Consider the following 12,720-nt stretch of genomic DNA (forward strand, 5'->3'; position numbering starts at 1 on the left):
GAAACACTTTTAGTGTTTTCATTACACGTTCTTGCTCTTCTCGCCCCAAGCCAAACGGCGCTGCAGCTTGGAGGCTGTGTCGTCGGGCGCGATGCCCAGAGCCGCCCAGTTGAACGCCTTGGTCAGGTCCGCGATCGGGTCACCCTCCTCGTCCTTCTTCTTCTGCGTGTTACCACCATACACCACCAAGAGAACACGCGTGAGCCTCCCGAAAGACATTTCGCAGGCGAGTGTCGTGTGTGCGGTGGCGCGTGCGGTGCGGTGCGGTGCGTGTGCGGGGAGAGCGTACGGGCCGCTTTTTCGTATCGGCACTCTTCTTGGGCGCGCTGGCGAGAATCGTTTCAAACGACGGCGGCGTGAACGACAGCTTGAACGGCTCGGCTCCTCCGTTTGCGCTTGACGCCGAGGAGGGAACGGGTGCGGCGGCGAACAACGGCGCGGCGCCGGCGGTGGCGGCGGGTGTCGCGGTCGTCGGCCCAATGTCCAGCGCGAACATCGCAGGGCTGCTACTGGTGGTGGTCGTGGTGCTGGCAGAGGTCCCGTCTTCATGGCCCCCCAAGGCGAAGCCGAAGCTGAATGTCTCGTGGGTCGCGGGTCCGTCGTTGGTCTCGGCCTTCACGGCCTCGGGTTCGGGCTCGGCCGTGTTCGTTGGGTCAACAACGGCGGCGGCAGCGGGCGACGACGTCGCGTTTGCGGTCGTGGTCGGCCCAACGTCCAGCTTGAAGCTCGCGGGGCTGCTACTGCTGCCGAAGGCGAAGCCGAAGGTCTCGAGGTCATGCATGATCTGGCCCCTAACCACGGGCTCGGGCTCAAGCTCGGGCGCTGGCTCTGGCTCTGGCTCTGGCGGAAAGAGGCAGATCTCGGGAGGCTCGCGCTTCAGGTTGAGGCGATGATTTGTGTCCTTCGAGCTGATGCCCATGGCCTCCCAGTTGAACTGCGCGACCAGGCCCTCGATCGGATCATCACCGTCCTTCTTCTGTGTGTGTGTGTGTGTGTGCGCGCGCAAAGTCGTGAATCACTACACTCCTGGGCCGAAAAAAAGTGTTGTGTGCGGTGTGTCGTGTCGTGTGTCATGGGGGGTGAGGCCATACGTTGCGATTTCGAACCCCGGTTTTGGGCTTGTTGGTGGTCTGGTCGTGGTTCTTCTGCTTGGACACCACGCTGGCGGCGATCGTTTCAAACGAGGGCGGCGTGAACGATAGCTTGCCCACGTCCACTCCTCCTGTACCTCACCAACCCCCTGTCAACACCGACCGGGCGGGCGGGCGGGCGGGCGGTGGTTGGCAACGTACCTCCAGGCGCGCTCGAGCTCGACGACGACAGCGATGGCGGCACGGTGAGCGGAGCGGAAGAAGGAAACGTTGGCGCGGGCGCGGGCGCGGTCGTGCCACTCGACGCCGACGTTGATGTTGACGTGGTGCCCAGGTGCAGCGAGAAGGTCGGGCTGCTGCCAAAGGTGGCGGTCGTGGCGGATGAAGGGTCTTCGCCAAAGCCGAAGCTGAAGGTCTCGCGGGTCCACGCCTCGTCGTCGCCGTCATCGGCAATGTTGGCTGCGGCTGAGAAGGACCCGGCCCTGGACCGCGCCGAGCCCGCGGCGGCGACGGGAAGAGCCGTGACGGGCGCTGGCGGAAGGCTGAAGATGTCGAACGCCGGCCTGCTGTCGCCCACGCCGGCCTGCTGTCGCCCTTTGAGCTGCTCCGGCGTCACGCCTGATTGGACGATCACGACATCGTCAACCAACCAACGAACGTCGCTGTAAAGTTGTTTCTTTCCATGGAAAAGAAGAAGAAAAAGAAAAGAAAAGGGAAGTACCGTAGACGTCCGGCAGCTGCATGTCGGCTCCGTGGGTCTCGAGCAGGGCCGCCATCTCGAGCTTGCCCTTGAGCAGCGCCTCGTGGACGGGCGTGCGGCCCTGCTTGTTCGGCACGTCGATGTCTGCCAAAGGGAGAGCAAAGAGAGAACATGTCAGCGACAGCGACACACACAGACACGAAGCTGGTGTGAGTGGTGATTGTGTGGGTCGTGGTCGTACTGACATCGGACTGGAGCAGGCGTCGCATCGCGTTGAGGTGGCGCTCCTCGCGCGCGGCCACGTGCATCGGGGAGTCGCCCGACTTCATCTCCGGCTGGGCCGCCAACGCCTTGTGCTCTGTTTGTGCCCCACCAGTGAGCCAGAGACCAGAGATCGTGTGTGCGTGTGTGCGTGTGTGCGGTACCCATAAGGAGCCCGACGAGCTTCTCAACGAATTCCTGGGTCTGGAGAAACAGCGGCTGCCGCAAGACCCACGCCAGCAGCACTTGCCCGCCCAACTGTCGCCCACGGCTGCCGTGAGTGCAACCGGGTCTGGTGGAAGAGAGCTGCGCGCGCGGGGGGGTGTAACGTACCTGGAGGTTGGGGTCGGCGCCCATGGTGAGCAGTGTGCGCAGCATCTCCCACAGGCGCTCGTTCCTCAACGCCTGCTTGGCCGGGTCGGGCGCGGTCTCGGGCGGAAGCACGTGCTTGAAGAGACTCTCCACAGCGACCCACAACAGGAGGTCATCACCAACTTGCTGCATTCCCCCACACGTCGCACACGCACACGACACACACGACACACACGACACACACGACACACGACACACACGACACACGGTTGATTCAGTCGTTCCATGGTGGTCATGATGATGGCGAGGGTGTGATGGTACGTACGTGGTTGATACGGACAGGCTCTTCAGTAGAAGGGTCGCGCCAGGCCAAGAACACGTCCATGGCGTCGAGGTTGCCCGACGCGCAGGCCTCGATCAGCGGCGTGCTCTTCTCAAAGTGCAGGTTCCAGTTGTAGCCCCAGCCCAGACGCACGTCGGGGCGCGGGTTGAAGCCCGCCAAGATCCGGGAGGGGTGGCGGCTGCCGCCTCCGCCGGGTCGCAGCATGCGCTCGAGCATGGCCTTGGGCGCGCCGCTGTAGACGGCGTAGTGCAGCGGGGAGCACACGACCGGGTGGTATATCGACGCGCCGGCCTCGAGCAACATGCCGACCGCCGCCGCGTTGTCGGCCTTGACCGCCGCCAGCAGAGGGACCTGCAGTGACCCCAACGGACACCATCACGATTGGTCAACTCAACATAAACAGAGAGCGAGTGTTATCAAAGACTGAATCTGATTGGAGGAGAGATTGGATGCGGACGTGAGCGGTGGCACTGTCCACATCGGCGTCGCCGTAGGGGTGCAGCCAGGCAAACTCATGCCCAACGGCATTGGGCGTGGCGAGCAGCAACTTGAGGATCTCCGCCGGCACCGCGGTGTCGCACGCGGCCACGACCAACGAGGACACAAGGTGGCCGGTGGCCGTCCATTCCTCGATGGGCTTCTTCAGACCGCGCCTCACGCACGTGTGAATTCCTGGAATGTCGTGTGTGCGCCGTGCGCCGTGCGCCGTTGGTCGTGTGTCGTGTCGTACGTGTCGTGTTGCGCGTCGCATGTGTTTTTAGCAACGTACTCGCGGCGGGGAACATCGCAGTGGCGGCCAACTCCGTCACCGTCTCGCGCACCCAGTCTCGCCGGGTGGTGTGCTCCTGTGGTGTCGTGGGAGGAAAGCTGAGCGCTGAGCCGAGATAGGGGTAACACCCGGGCAGAGCCCTAACAAGTAGGGAGGAGGAGGAGAAGAAGAGGTGATTCCGCCTTCGCCGTACCTTGGCGTCCTTGGCGGCTTCGGGGTTGCGCCAGCGGCGGAACGCCATCATGAGCCAGTCGTTATCTGTTCAGAAATGCGAAGAATGCCGATATACCGAATAAGGATCGTGGCAGTCCTATTGGACTCCTACCAAAGGTGCAGGGTGGCGGTACCTTGGCGCTGCTGCTCGTGAGGCGAGTGGTGGTGGTGAGGCAATAGGGCACCCCACTCCTCGACGGCGTACTTGCGCCACACCATGTCCTCTGCCCAATTATTTCATAAATGTTAGGACATAAAAGTTGAATAACAAGCATTATGAATAATAAATATGGTGTGGGGAACAAGAGGGGCAGGGGAGGGAACCGAGGGTGAGGAGGTGCCAGAGGCGGCACGTGAGGCCGGCAGCGAAGAGGGCGCCCTTGTGGCCCACGAGCAGCGTGATGATGAACTGTTGGATTTCGACGGGGAGGCCCTCCAAACCGCCTCCGAATTCCTCGTCCGTGAGCTCCTCCATTTCTTTGTTCTGCGTGTCGCGACGGTGGGGTGCAGTGGTACTCCACCCGCCGGGCACCCCTGGTTTTGTGGCCACCTGGTGTTCAGTTCATATTTTTTTTCTTCTTTTAGTGGAATATTTTAACAAGGCGTGGAACTAAAAGTGCGCTCAGTTGTTCTTCTTGCTGCTCTTCGAAGGCGTCGCACCAGCAGCGCCCTTCTTCGTCTCCCCCTGCTTCCTGCTGCTGCTCCCGCTCTTGGTAGGTACTTCCTCTTGCTGCTTCTTCTTCTTCTCGTCTACCTTCTCCTTCTGTTGCTTCTTCTCCTCCTCTTGCTTCTTCTTGCCCGCGTTCTTGTCGGTGGCCGGCTGGTCGACCACCTCGTCGCAGCCGTCGCGCGGCCACACGAAGGCCTTGAGCGAGTAGTAGTAGGCCAGGACGAGCAGCGCCGTGAGCAGCATGCTGCCGAGGTCGACAAAGAAGGGCGAGTCGTGCAGGAGCGGCACCACGCGAATGCTGTCGCGGTACTCCTTGGCCCACGCCCTCAGCATGACCTTGGGCTTTGCGTAGTCGACGCCCGACTTCCACGCCATGCTCTGCACACGCCATTCCGCACGCAGTGAGTCACACACACATGTGTGTGGTGCGCCACGTGTGTGCGGTGTGTGTATCGTGTGCGATGATGCGCATACCTTGAAGTCAAAGTGGCGGTAGCTGCCGCCGTGGTGCCAGAGGCTGTTGCAGTCGAAGAGATAGGGCACCCAGCAGTGGTAAAGGACCCACCACACGAAGGGGAGGCCGAGGAGCAGGCCCAGGGCCATGAGCAGGCGCTTGCGAGTCAGCTGAAGCACTGCGACCACGAACGCCAGCGTTCCCAGATGCGTCAGGGCCTGAGCGCCCAGATGTGGCATTGAAGATGGATGTTAGCCATCAGCAGATGGAAGCGTAGAGAGCTAGTGCGATGGAGGGGTGAGGCAGCGTGTACAGCAGCGGGAACGCCGACAGGGAGTCTTCTGGCCCAGAAGGCGTTGTGGTTGCCCCACCCGTGCTCCCAGTTCTCAAAGTGGATGTTCCTGCATTGATGTCGATTAATGGAATTGGACAGATGGAAAGTGTGATCGCCAACGGAAAGCGCATAAAATTGGGGATGGGTTCGTAGGGCACCACGTTGCAAGCTGGGAGAAGCCGATCAGCGCCCAGAACAACACGTCCAGCTTCATCTTTGTGGCCTCCAGAATTAGCTGATGACGTCAGCAAGGAAAGGAAAAGTTGATTTCTCTAAATTTGCCCCCAACGACCAACCACATGTGCGAGTTGGCCCGACACAGTCCTTCCTTTGCCCCCTTGGATGAACATGAGGCTGCTGACTCGTCGTGTCCCTCTCCTCTTGCTCCTCGCCCTGGCTCTACTCGGCGCTCTCCTGGCTGGTACCGCTACCTCGGGCTGTGGCGTTTGTCTCCGGCAGCTCATGGGATATTACACGCCCGAACCCCTGAACAGAGGCGAAGCTGCGTGAGGTCAGCTCGCTCAACTTGAACGACCGCACCGCCCAGTGGGTGTCCGCCTCGGCGTTTGGCCAGGTCTATTCCTTCCTCAGTGCGGACGACCTGTGGTGGGGCAGTGTCGCCGGCACCTCCATCGGCCTCTCTGGTGTCAAGGTACCAGCCGCGTCGTGCTGTTCCGCGACAGTACTGGGCTGGTGCCGGTGTGGTCACTGACATTTATGTTTTGGCGCACGCTCAGCTCCAAGGTGCGGACTACAAGCAAGGCCTGACCGTGGTGCAGGGCTTTGGGTTTGACCCGACGACCGGCCGCATGGTCGTCGAGCTCTATGACTACACTCCAGGCTACCTCGTATGCATGCTTTGATCACCGACAAAGGCCGCAGTGTTGCTTTGTGCAGTGCCCTAGCTAAGCAGCACATAACATGCACGCCCACAGAACATGAAAGTCTACGATCTCAAGTCCGGCAACTGGGCCAACAGCAGCATAGCGATGAGCGGTCAGTACCAGCGCCTGATTCCCAACTCGCCCTTCCTGGACAGGATGCAGCAGTTTTTCCTCATCGCCATTGACAACATCGTCATGGTTGAGTATGATCTCCTTCTCTTACACATGTGAGAAGCTGATGGTGTGATGATCATTCTGACCACCACAACATCGATCAGCCTGGCGTCGTTCTCCGCTGTGGCCAACATCGATCTGAGCCAGCACTTCAAAAGCAGGTTCCCGGTCTCCCGCATCACGCATGCCACATACCACAACGGCTTCCTGTTTGTTGTCAGGTCTGTTCCCTAGCTCTTCTTTCTTTTACTCACACATGCACTCTGCACTGCTTAAAACCACTAACCGCCCACGGACACAGGTCGGATGGCAAGGGCAATGACGAAATCGTGAAGCTGCAGGTCGGCGTCAAGTCGCTGTATGTTTCTCTTTCGCGGTTTAGGGTCCTCGTGGCATTCTAACACAGAATTGTGATCACTCACCATTGCCCACCATGCAGCAAGTACATCTCGGTGGTGTATCCCCAGGCCCAAGTGTACAACCTCTTCGGCTGGGATAACTACATCCTGTGGTCCCACGTGCGTCCGCCTGCGTTTCTAAAGGAGCGCTGCCTGCGTGCATGTGTCGTTTATCCTGACACTCACACTCTCTTGTCCAGGTCAGGGAAAGGACGGGAATTGTGCACGGGTGGAATCTGCAAACAAATGCGACTGACCAGCGCGCAGCGATCTTTCTGGGCAGCCAACAGTGGGGCGCAGCCGTCGTTACCAACAGCGCCACCAGTGCTTAACCCCCCCTCCCTCCCAATCGTCTCTTCTTTTCGCTTTTATGCAGTGGAGACTCACGCACAATGATGACACACGACAGACCAATCGCTGCTGGTGAGCGGTGCACCCAGCTCTCCTGGTTATCGCGCGTGGGTGCTGGAACACCACGGCGACTTCTCCGTATTCGTGGACTTGCTTTCGGTCCCCCTGGACACGCTGCCCGAGCTGGGTACGGGCGGCTTCTCTGCTAGCGCTGAGTGTATACCCCCACAATTGGAACTGATGATGCTTCACACAACCACCCAGCAATGCCGTTGCTCACTGAGCCCTCGGTGCTGTCCGTGATGCTGGCCAGCCACAACAGCACCGGCTTCGGCAAGGTCACTCTGCTGCGCAACGCCTAACGTTTCGTCTCATCGCTCTTCGTTCTTTTCCTCTGCGACCTTTTTTATTTATATTTTATATTTGTATTTTGGGAACACAAAAAAAAACATCGATGACGGAAGCAAAGCTGATCAATTTGACGGACAAAAGCTCGTGGGGCTATCTCACGTTCAAGAAGCGGCTGCCCCAATACGTGGGCGACGTTATCCGCGATGGTGCCCAACATCTGCCACCTCTTGCCATTGAAAATCTCCAAAAATTGAAAGAGGAGATTGAAAATGCGGGGTGCGTTGTGCTGATTCAACTCTCCACCTTGACCCGTTCACTCATGTTTGATCGGCTGGCAGGGTGATTAAGCCGATTCAAGCGAGCAGCGAAGAGGAGCGCACCGCGTGTGAGGACGTTGGTGCGTGCACGCCTCTCGGCCCATCTGTTTTGCTGCTCACCTCCTCACGAGTGCGCGTATGTCCGAAACACAACCGTGGGCCTCGCGTGCACAGAGGAGTGGAAGGAGTACATGCGGGAGCACGAGGGCAAGCGATGGGACGAGCTCCCGTTCTACTGGCTCGAGGCGTACTACTACCGGTACCCGTTTCCTCTTCTTCACCTCTTAGCTGCACGACAGATTGACCATAAACTAACCACGACATACCACATGATCGTGACTCCATCGTGGTCGTGCTGTCGTGTGTCGGTGTCGGTGTGCAGACGCATGCTGCAGGAGAGTCAATACTTTTTGAACAAGTATGATGTTTTCTCGCGCACCAAGCTCGACGGCATCACCGAGTCGCTGCACGTCATGAAGAGCATCGCGCTCGCTCTTGTCGATATCCTCCAGCGCGCGCAATCCGATGCCAGTACGGATGTCGATGCCCCAAACTCCCAAAGAATGGAAACCAGTACTCACCGGCGTGATCGTCCGATTCAGGCGTGGTCGAGGAAGCGGTCGAGCTGTTCGTGCTGCGCTCGCTTTGGGGCAACAAGGCCGACCTTTCTCTGTTCTCGGTCTCCGAGGACCCGCTGGCGCTCGTCCATCAAAAGCTGAGCAAGGGTAAAGCGAGACCGCCACCTTAACTACTCGTCGGCGGCGGCCCAGTGCTCATCAGTGGACACACAACAGGGGACAGTGCGGCAGACGAGGCGGGAGCGGCCGAGGAGATGAAGTACCTGCTGGTGGACGAATCGCCGCAAGTGCTGCGGCACCTGCTGCAGCTTCGGGACGCGAAGGAGAGGAAGCGCGTCGACATCATTTTGGACAACAGCGGGCTCGAGCTCTTCAGCGACCTGTGCTTCGCACACGCGCTCACCGAGCTCCTCGGCGCCGAAGTGCACCTGCACACCAAGGTAAGTGCCCGCGAGCCTCCCTTTTACGTTCGTGCTGCGCTGTGCTCACACTGTGTGGCCATCCCGTGACACAGAGAGATCCCATGTTCGTGTCGGACGCCATGCCGAAGGACATCTACCAACTCATCGACGCCCTGGAAGAGGCAGCCAAGGTATGCAGGATCACCTCACTCGTGCGCGTTGACAGCGTTTACCTGACACACCGCACGCACACGTACCACCGCACACGCACACACACGGCCCACACGCAGAACTCGGATGAGACCAGAGCTGCCGACTTGGCGGGTATGGCGCAGAAGTGGCGCCACTTCATCGAAGCCGGCCAGTGGAAGCTGCGACCCCACCGGTTCTGGAACTCGGCCCTGTTCTTCGATCGGCTGGAGGCCAAGTTCCCCGATCTGTACCACGACCTGCACCAGAGCCGCATGGCCTTTGTCAAGGGCGACGCCAACTACCGACGGCTGGTGGGCGACTACTACTACCCGCACACCACCTCCTTCGTCTCGCTCGCCTCCTACTTCCCGACTCACGTTGTCGCCCTTCGGTACCTCCCTCCTCCTGTCAACACACCATCGGCAATCACCCTGATCCGCTGCATCTATACAGCGTATTGAAGTCGGAGGTCGCTGTGGGCATGGCTCCCGGGCAGGCCGAGGCCGTGGCCAAGAAGGACGCGCAGTGGCTGGTCGATGGCAAGTGGGCCACCATCCACTACGCTCCCGGTAGAGGCCAGTGAGCTGCGAAGAGGCCCCTTCAAGAATTTCTGCCATTGGTCCGGAGATGGCGATTATTTTTTTGGAATTTGTGTTATGCAACAAAACAAATGCCCGACACAACGTGACGAAGAGCAGACACCACAGAGAAGCTCAAGCTCTCTTGATCTCTGCTGGCACTGGGTCGAAAGATGGTTGGAGGGAGGTCAGATGTGGCGCGGAGGGTAGGCCTGGCCATGGTGGCGCTGCTTGCGCTGATCTTGCTGATCTCGGCACCGTCGGCGGAGGGCTTCGGCTGGTGGGGCAACAGCGTGCCGGTGAGCCAGATCGTGGAGGAGGGCACCGAGAAGATGGGGCAGCACCTCACCACCTTCTTCGAGATGTGCGATCGCTTCATCTCTGCGCGACAGAAAAAATGGGCCACCGAATCATCATCCTCTACACAAGATGGAGATGAAGAAGAGGCAGCAGCGCAAGGAAACGATTCGCCCTTCCTCGTGGAACGCATCTTCCACCCAAGCGCCAAGGCAAAGCAGGGCATGAAGAGAGCTCCCATCAGCAATTCGACGGACCGCTGCAGCGAGCCCTTCGGCGTGTCCCACCCGGCGTGCGACTCCACCTACGCATGCTCCATCACCCAGGCACTCCCTCCATCTCCTTCTTGCTTGTTCATCTTTACTTTTATTGATTCACTTTCATTTATTTGTTGTGCAGATGGCGTGCGAGGGAGTGAACGTCAACCCACAGACCTACAACGGCAGCTTGGCCGGATGCACCGTCAACAAGGTACGTAGCAAGGCGACGGCCGAAAGCGGCGTCCCTCTAGCTGACCCGTCTCTCCGGGGGCCATAGGTGAACTGCGCAAGTGGACCCATCCCCACGCTGGCCAAGGACGAGTGTGTCCTGCGTGACGTACGTCTGCCTCACTCCACACGCCATCATGCCACCCATTACGTCTTGTTGCAGGGCACACAGCTCACCAGTGCGTGTGTGTGTATGTTGCGTGTGCGGTGATCACCGCAGTTGACGTGCAATGGTGCCCACGTTGGTGCGGCTGATGCCCCGCCCGGCGCTGCGGCCACCTGCTCGGTCTACCAGGTGCGTCGCCCCTCGTGCGTTGTTTTCTTTGCCCCCATGCCCTCTGTGAAGCTCACGCAGCGGTCGTCTCTCCCCCTTGGCCTTGTGCAGCTGATGTGCAACAACACTCTGTTGAACTTTGATCCCAGCATGACTGCCTGCGACGGCAAGGTCGGCGAGGTACGTCGTGTGTGCCTGTCTGCGGCCGTTCAGTCGTGTGCGCGCTTGGTCGTCGGTGAGTTCGACTCACTTCAGAGTGTTGGGGCTGGGGGTGGACAGGAAAAGTGCGAGTCGGTGTGCAAGGACGCGGGAGATGTGTGCATGTGCACGCTCGATCGCGTCGGCAGTACCTGCGCCCGGTGGCGCCCCTACACGTGCTCCTTCCGCCTGCTCTCGCCGACGCCCAACTGCAAGCCCATTCCCGGAGTACGCACACACCGCACACGCTGCGTTGACTTCGGTCGTCTGACGGGTTTCTCCTGGCTTGGCGCCTGGTAGGTCGACAGCGATCCGGTGTGCTTTGTGTTCCACCGCACGCAGACGGTAAAGTTCGAGTACAGCATCGACTGCGCCTTCGACAACGAACTCGACCCGCTCGCGCTCAACTCACAGGAATTCGAGTACTTCCTTCGCACAGACAAGGTAAGCCACACACACAACACACAACACACAACACACAACACACAACACACAACACACAACACACAACACACAACACACAACACACAAGTGAGCTGAGCGGTGTGCCTCGAACGTTGTGCCCCAGTTCGCGGTGAGCAAGGCCCAGACGGATTTGTGGACCTTCCAGGCACAGCTGAAGGTGTTCGACTTCAAGTGGATCACCGACCGCACCGCCACTCAGGTGAGTCACTGGCCACCCCCCCCAAATCTTTTTTCACTTCACACTCATTTCTGACACTCACACATGACTGGGGGGCAGGTCACGGACCTGACGCCGCTGCAGCTGGCGGGCAACAACAGCGTTGCGTTCAACCTCAACTTCGAGCAGATCCCCGAACGCTTCTTCGCTGGCAACCGACTCTACTTTGAGTTTGGACTGTCGCGGGACTCGGCTGTGGCGGGACGCACGATCAAGTACGACCGGCGCTTCCTGGACTTCGAGGGACTCCACATCTCGCGCACGAATCACAGCGCACTCAGCGCCGTGCAGATCTCGTGGATCATCGCCATCTCGATCTTGTACGCCCACCGCACACACCACCGCACACGCCGCACACGCCGCACACGCCGCACACGCACGGCTAACCCCGTCCCCTGCGAAAACAGTGGTTTCTTCTTCCTGGTGCTGGTGGGCTACTGGATCCGGAACAAGATTATCGCTTGCCGTCGTCCCAAGGAGCACGATTACTAATTGGCACGACCGCCAGCCTCATTCTCTTCTTTCCCACCATCCACTTCATTCATCATTTCTTCCTCTTTCTTTTCTCTGTGGTGTGTCTCTTCTTCAATCAATTGCCTCTGTACAGTCTTCCATGTAACTACAACGTTAGTTGATTGATGTGAGCTCATCACGTTATTGAAGTCACATTATTGTGTAATTCAATTTTATTATTTAAATATCGAGTTTTTGTGACCGATTAAAAATAATTCGTCGTTGGTCCTCTTCTGAAGACGACCGTCGGTCCTTCTCCTTCATCTTCTCCTTCTCCTTCTTCCTCTCCTTCTTCCTCTTTTCCTTTTCCTTCTTAATCTTCTTCTTGCTCGGGCTGCTTAGCGAGTCCTCTCCTCCGCCACCCTTACTGCCGCCGCCGCCGCTGCCGCCGCCGCTGTCCTTCCCTCCGCCGGCCGCGTGCGGCGCCACCTTCCTCCGCTCGCCCGTGTCCATCGAGTTCGCCCGCACCACGCGCGGCGAGGCCGCCTTGGCCTTCGACGCCCGGGCGATCGGGCCGCTCTTGCTCCGCCCCGACAGCGAGCTCGACCCTGACGCGCCCTTGCGGCCGGGCGGCGACACCTCGGAGCTGCCCCCCTGCAGCTGCTGCTGCTCTTCGGCCTCGTCGCGCGTCGCCACCATGGTGTCGCTCATCGCCTTGGGCACCTTGCCCGAGTTCATCTTTCGCATCGTCATCCACCTCTTCTTCATCTTGGTCGGCGTCTTCTCTTCGCTGTTGGCCGCCATCTTGTCCACGTCCTTCGCCTCCTCCTTGCTGCCCATGCTCTTGCTTCGCTTTTTCTTCTTCTCTTTCTCCTTCTCCTTCTTCTTCCCCTTCACCTCGAGCTCGAACGACAGCGACAGCGCGGGCGACGTGCGCGTGCCACCGTGCCGCGGGCT

General features: G+C 59.5%; 7 protein-coding genes across 7 annotated transcripts in view; 4 read left to right on the forward strand and 3 right to left on the reverse strand.

Annotated features, from left to right (window-relative positions):
* Positions 1-21: 21 nt before the first annotated feature.
* ACA1_291050 (ankyrin repeat-containing protein) lies at positions 22-4,164 on the reverse strand (the record flags this gene model as incomplete). Its single annotated transcript, XM_004368025.1, has 14 exons — positions 22-162; positions 290-976; positions 1,107-1,222; positions 1,293-1,709; positions 1,813-1,935; positions 2,033-2,149; positions 2,217-2,310; positions 2,386-2,550; positions 2,690-3,058; positions 3,165-3,379; positions 3,477-3,552; positions 3,670-3,734; positions 3,824-3,913; positions 4,014-4,164. 14 exons carry the CDS (start codon positions 4,162-4,164, stop codon positions 22-24), a joined length of 2,826 nt encoding a protein of 941 aa, XP_004368082.1.
* Positions 4,165-4,311: 147 nt separating this feature from the next.
* Positions 4,312-5,361, reverse strand: ACA1_291060 (uncharacterized protein; the record flags this gene model as incomplete). The annotated part of the gene is made up of 4 exons (XM_004368026.1): positions 4,312-4,737; positions 4,834-5,031; positions 5,127-5,214; positions 5,306-5,361. The coding sequence occupies 4 exons, from the start codon at positions 5,359-5,361 to the stop codon at positions 4,312-4,314; spliced, it is 768 nt and encodes a 255-aa protein (XP_004368083.1).
* Positions 5,362-5,495: 134 nt separating this feature from the next.
* Positions 5,496-6,010, forward strand: ACA1_291070 (uncharacterized protein; the record flags this gene model as incomplete). The annotated part of the gene is made up of 3 exons (XM_004368027.1): positions 5,496-5,568; positions 5,642-5,799; positions 5,885-6,010. The coding sequence occupies 3 exons, from the start codon at positions 5,496-5,498 to the stop codon at positions 6,008-6,010; spliced, it is 357 nt and encodes a 118-aa protein (XP_004368084.1).
* A 75-nt stretch (positions 6,011-6,085) lies between these two features.
* On the forward strand, positions 6,086-7,316 carry ACA1_291080 (uncharacterized protein; the record flags this gene model as incomplete). The annotated part of the gene is made up of 6 exons (XM_004368028.1): positions 6,086-6,195; positions 6,310-6,426; positions 6,507-6,563; positions 6,645-6,716; positions 7,044-7,141; positions 7,219-7,316. The coding sequence occupies 6 exons, from the start codon at positions 6,086-6,088 to the stop codon at positions 7,314-7,316; spliced, it is 552 nt and encodes a 183-aa protein (XP_004368085.1).
* Positions 7,317-7,408: 92 nt separating this feature from the next.
* On the forward strand, positions 7,409-9,376 carry ACA1_291090 (DUF89 domain protein; the record flags this gene model as incomplete). The annotated part of the gene is made up of 9 exons (XM_004368029.1): positions 7,409-7,581; positions 7,644-7,702; positions 7,797-7,881; positions 8,005-8,153; positions 8,225-8,347; positions 8,417-8,640; positions 8,715-8,792; positions 8,892-9,184; positions 9,247-9,376. 9 exons carry the CDS (start codon positions 7,409-7,411, stop codon positions 9,374-9,376), a joined length of 1,314 nt encoding a protein of 437 aa, XP_004368086.1.
* A 516-nt stretch (positions 9,377-9,892) lies between these two features.
* Positions 9,893-11,802, forward strand: ACA1_291100 (uncharacterized protein; the record flags this gene model as incomplete). Its single annotated transcript, XM_004368030.1, has 10 exons — positions 9,893-9,946; positions 10,068-10,139; positions 10,206-10,265; positions 10,377-10,451; positions 10,542-10,610; positions 10,710-10,856; positions 10,929-11,072; positions 11,197-11,292; positions 11,371-11,630; positions 11,718-11,802. 10 exons carry the CDS (start codon positions 9,893-9,895, stop codon positions 11,800-11,802), a joined length of 1,062 nt encoding a protein of 353 aa, XP_004368087.1.
* A 201-nt stretch (positions 11,803-12,003) lies between these two features.
* ACA1_291110 (uncharacterized protein) overlaps positions 12,004-12,720 on the reverse strand; it is a gene marked incomplete at both ends in the record, with an annotated part of 2,175 nt that continues 1,458 nt past the window's right edge. The window contains one exon of the mRNA XM_004368031.1: positions 12,004-12,654. Coding sequence (XP_004368088.1) covers positions 12,004-12,654 — 651 coding nt within the window. The remainder of the gene's footprint in view (positions 12,655-12,720) is intronic.

The sequence above is a fragment of the Acanthamoeba castellanii genome (genome assembly GCF_000313135.1).
Source record: "Acanthamoeba castellanii str. Neff unplaced genomic scaffold scf7180000084777, whole genome shotgun sequence".
Taxonomy (NCBI): domain Eukaryota; phylum Discosea; order Longamoebia; family Acanthamoebidae; genus Acanthamoeba; species Acanthamoeba castellanii.